The sequence below is a fragment of the Myotis yumanensis genome, unplaced genomic scaffold (genome assembly GCF_028538775.1).
Source record: "Myotis yumanensis isolate MYYU_CA2020_CCGP unplaced genomic scaffold, mMyoYum1.0.hap1 SCAF_10, whole genome shotgun sequence".
NCBI lineage: Eukaryota > Metazoa > Chordata > Mammalia > Chiroptera > Vespertilionidae > Myotis > Myotis yumanensis.
In genome coordinates this window covers 15,059,421-15,067,780 of record NW_027223761.1, presented here as the reverse complement: position 1 = coordinate 15,067,780, position 8,360 = coordinate 15,059,421, and the positions used below count along the sequence as shown (strand labels likewise).

At 45.4% G+C, this 8,360-nt stretch overlaps 1 protein-coding gene across 1 annotated transcript in view; it reads right to left on the bottom strand.

Annotated features, from left to right (window-relative positions):
- Window positions 1-1,909: 1,909 nt before the first annotated feature.
- Window positions 1,910-8,360, bottom strand: part of EXT2 (exostosin glycosyltransferase 2) — a 122,788-nt gene continuing 116,337 nt past the window's right edge. The window contains exon 14 of the mRNA XM_070427837.1: window positions 1,910-2,779. Within this exon, the coding sequence (XP_070283938.1) occupies window positions 2,641-2,779 (139 nt within the window). The 3' untranslated portion in view covers window positions 1,910-2,640. The remainder of the gene's footprint in view (window positions 2,780-8,360) is intronic.

Below are 8,360 nucleotides of genomic sequence, written 5' to 3'. Positions count from 1 at the left end.
CTGTATAGGCCGGGAGGATGCACTTTCTTAAAAAAGATTTCTTAATCTAAAACCAGCTGTTGCCTGCTGTAGGCCAGGACATGACATTTTAATCAGCATTATTGTTCCGCTTCTGAAACCAGGCCCAATGGCATCCAAGGGCAGATGATCCCGACCCGGGCTCATGGGTGAGGCTTGCTGGTGAGCAGCTCAGAAATCTGCTCTCGAGGGGGTGGAGCTAGCTCTGCTGAGTCCCTGAATCATGGTCACGGCCTGTTTGCCTGTCCTGAGTTTCCCTGTGACCTGGACAACCTGTCTAGTCGCAGGAGAGAGCCTTTGAGGTTAGTTTCAAGTGCCTGGGATATAAAACTCATTCTGTAATATACATCCTTTTATGCTGTGTTGTAAGACCTAGCCCCATTATTTCTGAGAGTAGTGAGGTACTTTAAATGAAGGTTTAACAGCCTTAGAAGGCCAGTGACTCCTACAAAGGTGATAAAATCACACTAACACAGCTCCCTGGGGCTCCCATGACCTCAGATTAAAGAGTTCCTCTTCCAAAATCGCAGGGCTAACAAGGCTTGAAAAAAAAAGAAAAAATGTACCCATTGGGAGGGAGCCTGGATGAGAAACCCGCCGCTGAGGCAGTGCATTCGGTGATGAGAAAAAGGGCAGACACTTGGAGGAGCGGGACGAGAGCCGGACACAGGCAGATGGACCAGACGTGACGTTAGCACAGTTCTCGCCTTTAGCAGGGACGTGGTGTGAGGCTCTCCCCGTCTACCTGCCCCGAACTTGAAGGTACTCACTGTCTGTGTCAGCTCCTAGCATCTGGGTGACAAGACATCACTTTCTCCTGGTTTTTATCATGCCATCTCCAGTATTAGGAATATGAGACCAAAATGCCTTCCATGCACCCTACCGACTGGTATGTAATGAATCAAAAGTATACATTAAGCAAGCCCTAGCCGCAGCCTCTGCCTCTGCTCTCATCCCTCCCACCTGTGAGAGTCCACGACTCTTTCACTCCTTCACATGCAAGATGAAGCTCTCTCGACTTCCACTTCCAATTTTACTTCTCCTGAAATTTCTCCCATCTCTCGAAAGTCTGTCTGAACACTCATGAGGGGACTCGTGAAAACAACCAGGTTACACGACAGTGTAATCACCACTCACCTCTGTGTCACTCAACAGAACAGTGGGATGTATTAGTGACTTCGACTGGCACACAACTAGGCTTCAGTAATTATATCCATATTCCAGGCAAATTGTTATATATTTTGTGTTCTGGGGACATATGTTATGGCTAAAGCCCAAACTGTGGCTAATCTTAATATTAGAGCCAGATAAATCTGTTTCGAATCCATAACATCTAACATTTGCCAGAGTAGATTTGTTCATCAACTGGGCTTAAAGAGGTATAATTCACACATGTGCAGTATTACTAAATGCTGAAATTTAATGATTTAAATATACCAGCAACCATTGCAAAGCAGTTGTTACAGCAGCATTTAACATTAGCCAGAACCTCCCTGGCTAATGTCACATTTATACCAAGAGAATGAGGGAAGTTTGGCATCCCCTAGGGGTGGGGTCACAACTCCCTCAACTTTCACAGTATGGTACTCGCTGGAGCAACTCAGTGCACGGCTAGTAGAGGCCCCTGTTTTTCCCCGAGAAAACCTACGAAAGACTGACTGGACCTAATAAGGGAAAAAACAAAACAAAACCTTTGGAGGTTTGGGAGACATCTTCTCTTACAGTGTTTAGTTTGGGGATCTTATTCTGCTTGGTACACAAGGCACCACGTATTTCTCCTGGCTGTGTCTTCCCAGACATGGACGTAGACCGGAGTTAGGAGAAGATGCAGTTAAACACAAAAGAAGAAAGATGCTCCTCAGACCACCGATAATCAATGCGTTAGACAGAGTAGAAAAAGGAATAAAAATTATTTTAATCACATTAAAAAGCCAAATCAAACAGAAGTAGTTATGGTGCTCATAAGATCCCCGCTCGGCAGCTGATGCTCTTCTGTCCAAGAGTCCAGCACCCCAGGGCCAGGCACACAGGGTGGGGCAAGAGTAGGTCTGCAGTTGTGAATACGTGAAACAGTTTATTCTTGTACTTTATTAATTATTGTATTATTTTCCATTCGAACAACTGTAAACCAACTTTTGCCCACCCTGTATATCAAATCCCACTACGATGTCTGGCTTTTGCACCGAATTCCGGGCTTGTGGCTTTTCCTCCAAAAAACTCACTGATCTGAAGTGACTGAAAGTGAGATAGGGTATCTTTTCCACGATTCCGAGAATCTAAAGTGGGCTGGTAGGCTCTCTCCTCAGCAGTCTTCAGTCAGCGAAGTTCCTTTCGGGTGGTTCTGTAGGAACTGGAGACCAAGGAGCCTGAGCTGGACCTGAACCTGGAGTGCCACCAAGGCTTCCGTTCCGCATCTTTAAAGAAAAGCCACTGGAAACCATGGAAACAGGAACAGAGGATGCCTCTCAATGCTCAGGCATCCTCCTGAGCTTCCCGTTCTTGAGGAAGCGGGTCAGTATGTCAATCTTCCACTCTGACACCCTCCCTGCTATCAGAAATGCTGGGGGGCGTGTTCTCTCCCTTGGTCCAAGCTTAGTGTTCAGACCCCCGCCTGTGGCGGGTTTATAAGCTGCCGATGTTGGGGAAGCTCTTCAGTTTCTCAGGAAAGTCGTCTTTGTACAGGACAGGGTCGGCTCGGTGCTCCACCACCTTGAGAGGCATCGTCCCAAAGACAGAAGCAAACTTGTTGATGCACTCAGACCTGTGGGGTTCGGGCAGCAGGAGGGCAGGTGAGCAGATGAGAGGGATGGGGGTAGGGGAAAAAGAGAAAATATTCAAGAGGCTGAGAGACGATAGCAAAATACATAATATTCAACATCAACAGAAGAAATCCAAGGAGGCCCAGCCTGCTCCCAGGTTCAAAAGAGGTTGGAGGGGTGTGGATACAGTGATGTGGCTGTGCTCTGACTATCAGCTCCGAAGAGAAAGTGAGCAGGGAATGCTGTCTGGAGGGCCTGCAGAGGTCAGACTATCTCTTCCCCTCCCCCTACATTCCAGTCATTCTTCCAGATCAGCACCAGCAGGCCTCAAACCAAGGTGGATTAGCTGCCAGCAATCTTAACCCCGTCTCTGCCAGCTAAAGAGAAGGCAACCAGTGGAGAGGAAAAAGCCACTCGGATCTGAGCTCACTGAAGTTTAACAGGCAGAGAGGAGCAACAGAAGGCAAAAGAAGCTAATGGGAACGGTGAACCTCAATTTCAAACAATAAACACTTTACTCATTCAACCAACACTGGCTGAAGGCTCTAAGTGGCAATCTCTGGGAATTAATTACCAGTCAACTTCCACAAGCTGAAGTTCCCACAGAACAGCTTCCATGATGGGAGCCACAGCCATGTGAGAACCAGCGGCCCACAGCCCACTGGGTGACAGGACAGCCCAGCCCTGGAGGAGGGGAGTCAATTTCCTCATCACCCCCACCCCGCAGCTTGCTGAGCAACCTCCTAGGAGGTGAGTGGGTCAAGCAGGCTGGCGGGGAAAAGGTTCTGGCCCATCAGGCCAACTGAGTGTGACAGCTGGCAATGAGGACACTTCAGCCTCCGACCAGGGGGAATAACAAGCCTGTAAAAACCGCTTTTGAAGTTGAGGGGAGCTCCAAGATGGATTTCAGAAAGGTCAGCATGCTCTCTCCTCAGTTAGGCCCCTGGCACCTGGGAGCTACAACAAGAACAAACTAATCAGAGGCAGGACCATTACAAGAATGGGCTAAATTTCAGGACATAGACTAGAAGTCTCTTCTGTCCTCAGAGGTACTGTCAGATTTATTTCTAAGTATTTTAATCAACAAGTTTTTTGTTTTTTTTTTAAAACATATTTTATTGATTTTTTACAGAGAGGAAGGGAGAGAGATAGAGAGTTAGAAACATCGATGAGAGAGAAACATCGATCAGCTGCCTCTTGCACATCTACTGGGGATGTGCCCGCAACCCAGGTACATGCCCTTGACCGGAATCGAACCTGGACCTTTCAGTCTGCAGGCCGACGCTCTATCCACTGAGCCAAACCGGTTTCGGCAAATCAATCAGTTTTTATTGGAGCACTCTGAGCTTTAGGAAGAAATCAATTAATAAATCCGTCGTTATCAATTCTTTTCACTTGGTCATTATGTTTCTAGAAAAATGTGTTACTACTACATTTGAGCTCTTCTAACTAATAACATCACCATGTCCACCAGCACCACAAATCAACAACCAATACTTACTGTGTTAAGAGTGCTTTCAGCTCTAACCGGTTTGGCTCAGTGGATAGAGCATCGGCCTGCGGACTGAAAGGTCCCAGGTTTGATTCTGGTCCAGGGGCATGTACCTTGGTTGCGGGCACATCCCCAGTGGGAGGTGTGCAGGAGGCAGCTGATCGATGCTTCTAACTCTCTATCCCTCTCCCTTCCTCTGTAAAATATCAATAAAATATTTTTTAAAAAAAGAGTGCTTTCATATAGCCCAGTGGGTGAGCATCAACCTATGAACCAGGAGGTCACAGTTCAATTCCCGGTCAGGGCACATGCCCAGGTTGTAGGGGGCATGCAGAAGGCAGCCAATCAATGATTCTCTCTCATCAATGATGTTTCTATCTCTCTCTCCCTCCACTCCCTTCCTCTCTGGAATCAATAAATATATGTGTGTGTGTGTGTGTGTGTGTGTGTGTGTGTGTATATATTTTTTTTTTAAAGAGTGCTTTCATGTAGTAGTAACCCATTTCATCCTCACAACAACCCTATAGGGCAGGTCCTAATTTATCCCCAATTTCACATTGGGGAGGTTGGGACACAGACAAGCTCAGTAACACGTCCAAACATCAAGTAACTAGTAAGAGGCAGGGCCCAAACCAGGCATTCTGGCTCCTAAAGCTAAAGTCTTAATGATAAAATGACACAAATTTATTTATTAACACAATTCTAGGGTCCAAGGGGAGGAGCTGGGAATGAATAACTGTTAAGCACCTATTACATGCCAAGCAATTTACATCGATGCTCTTACCGCTTCCTTAAAGTATTCCCCTTCTATGCACCCAAGAGCAGGGCTTTCATAACTGCGTGATGCAGGTGAGGCATTAGGACACAGTGCTTAAATAACTTGGCCACGGACCAAGAGCTGGAGTGGTGGGCGGGTTTCAAACCAGGCTTGCAATGGCAACAGAGCCTTCACTCTTCACCATCCTCAACCACAACTCGCAAGGAACGGAACTTCCCTTTTGCTGGCAGTCTTTTAAGACTCAGGAGGCAGTCACAGGTTTCAAATTGAGGAGAAATTGGGCAAAAAGACTGAGCATTTTCAACAAAATGGTATGAAGCGAGCACTGGACAACAGCTTCCATCTCCTCAAATAACAGAGTCAAGGCAATGGCAAAGTCAATCTCTGCAAGGCCTTACTTGTGACAGTTCTGCCTGTAATTATGTACCGACTCTGCGGTTTCAGTTATTAGGCCTGTAGACTCTGGCTAGCAAAGCCCAGCGGTGCCATGATAGGTACCAGCGAGCATGTACTAAAGAAGAACCATGGCTCTTGGCAGAGCAGAGAGGCTCCACAGCCCCTTGGGGAGAACTGAGGACAATGTCTCCTTTGTAACTAGATCTGCCAGCAGGGCCCAGCCACTGGCAAGAGGCTACTGGTGCTCTGGCCAGCCTGACTTGCTGACAGCTGCCCCTGGCTAACTCAGGCTCCGTGTGTACTTCTTTCTCTCCACACAGCCTGCACTGGAGAAGTGGCAGGCCACTCTGAATGGTAAAGGTCCTGAACTCTCCCGCCAGGAACTGACACTTCCTCCTTTCTTTTCAGGGCATCTGGTTTGGGGAACAGGTTAGGGTGAACAGAAACTTGGCTTACTGCTGGACGTCCCTCTGAGTTGTTCTGTCAGGTGTACAGCTACCCCATCAGTAAGTGTTCCCTGGGTCTGTTTTCTAATTGGGTATAAACAGGCTAAGAACTGCCAATGTCTACCTCTAAAGTCTGGAAGCATCTGGTGGGTGGAGGTGGGCGGGGGGGGGGGGGGGGGGGTAGGGAGAGGGATAAAGGACTAATGGTGTTCTGTTTTCCTTTTAAACACATACAATTACCTAAACAACCAGGAGCCTTTAGGACTAAATGCTGGGGAAATTGGGAAGGAAACGAATTCTGCCCGGCACTGTGCCACAAGCTTTCTTGTCTTATTATTTTATTTACCAGCATGTAATATGGTGTTTGGTACAAAGATGGTCAATAAACATTTGTTGAACCAATGAATGGACACTGTAATTTGATAGCTATTAATACCCCATTATTTGATAGATATTAATATCCATTTTAGGAGGTGAAAGATGGAAGTTCAGATGAGGTAAGTCATTTTCCTTAAATCAGACAGCTAACAAGTGGCAAACTCATAATCTGAACAAAGATTGGCCTGAATCAAAATACTACTTTCTTTTCCTTAAATCAACACTGTCTGTCTGCCATACTGCCTTGACCTCTTTAAAGTGATTGGTCAAAATGAGCAGCTTAAAGAAGTAATAGCAGATCCTGGAAGAAATGGATGCTGGGTAGTGCAACTAAGATTTCTGATTCTAGAACCCAAAGATAGAATAAATAAGCTCACTGAACCACAAAACCCAACACAAGGTTCATAACTTGCAAAGTGGTTAATCCCTTTCACTATTGTGTGTAAAATGTGATTCTGCAAAGGCAACAATTACAAAAAATAAAACACCAATTAATACTCTACAGTACACCTCTTGGTTTACACAAGAGGCTTAAATCATGTCTTCTTCCCTCAATATCTAAGGACCTTATTTAATAATCTGGTGATCCAGTCTTTAATCCAAATACTTGTATTCCCAGTTTCTAACTGATTTCAAGACTGATTCCCTATCAAATTTCTCTATCAAGATTCACTAACCCTACTTCCTCACCACAGGCGCACACCCTACGCCCTGGGGCCCCACCACTCTATGGCATTATTTTTTTCAAAGTCACCAATGACCATTCATTTCAGAGGCCTTTTCACACTCTGCATGGTCCCTGCTCCTCCCCTGCTTCTGAGCTCTGCAGGTCCCGGTTCTCTCCTGGCCTCTCCAGTGGTCACTTCTCTGTTTTTGGTTATTCTTTCTTTCTCCTAAATGTCAGAATTTCTCAAGAGTCTGCCCTTGGCCTTTCTTAAGTCAGCTGCCACCTCTGGGCAGATGCCTTCAAATAGCTTTGTTTTAATCTTCTTTCTAGAGTTCTAGTTCCACATTTCCAACTGCCTGTCCCATATCTACACCTGCACACAGAGAGGACAAAAGGCCCCAAATCACATACCTTACTGCTCTCCAACTCCTCATTGATGATACAGTTAAAGGTACGACTGTTCACCCCATCCTCTCTGCTAATTAGTGTCTCCTCCTAACTGTATTAGTTACACTGTTAAGGTACTACCACTCTTCTGGACTGGAAATCTAGAAGTTATCTTTCTCAACTCCTTCTCCATAACCTTCTCACACCTATCCAGCTGAAATAAGTTCGAGTATATCTTCCTTTGGGGGAGGGGTGAATCTCTTGCAATTTAATTCCTTCTTTGCTCTCCACACTCAATTTAGTTCAAGCCTTCTAACTGCTCTTTCTTCAATCTCTTTACTTCATTCCATCCTATGTACTACTTCCAAATTAATCTCAAAACAATACTTAGATCAAGCTACTCTCCTGTTGCATATAAAGAACAGACTGGTAATATAGAAGAAAAAAAAGCTACCCCCCTGTTCAAAAACCTTCTATGGCTTACCAGAGCCTGGAGAAAAATGTCCAGGCTCCTTAATTGGGGATTCAAGGCAGTTTGGAACTAACAGGCTAGAACTCGATGCTCTAGCCAAAGTGAACTTCTTCCCCCTAGGTTAACTCCTAATTTTATTTCTTCTACAATTTGATTCAGGATCCAAATGAGTTCCACATGTTGCAATTGGCTGATTTAGTCTGTAGGTTACCCCTCCTCTTATTTTCCTCCAGCTATTCATTTGTTGAAGAAACGGAGTTGTTCATCCTGTCCCCACATGTGGACTTCGCTGACTGCATCCCATGGTGTCCTTTGATATGTTCATGTGTCCCTTGTATGTCTTGTCTATCAGTAGCTAAATTTGGAGTCTTCATCAGGTTTGATTTGGGGATAAGAATACTTCAGAGGTGAACACTTATCAGGAGACACAAAATGTGTAATTGTTATGTCTCTTTTTGTTGTTAGCAGCCATTGACAATCATTGCCTAGATCTATTACTTTTCCAGAGTTTGTATTACAGTGATATTCTAGTCCTATCTTTTTTCCCCTAATTAGCTGGACTTCTAT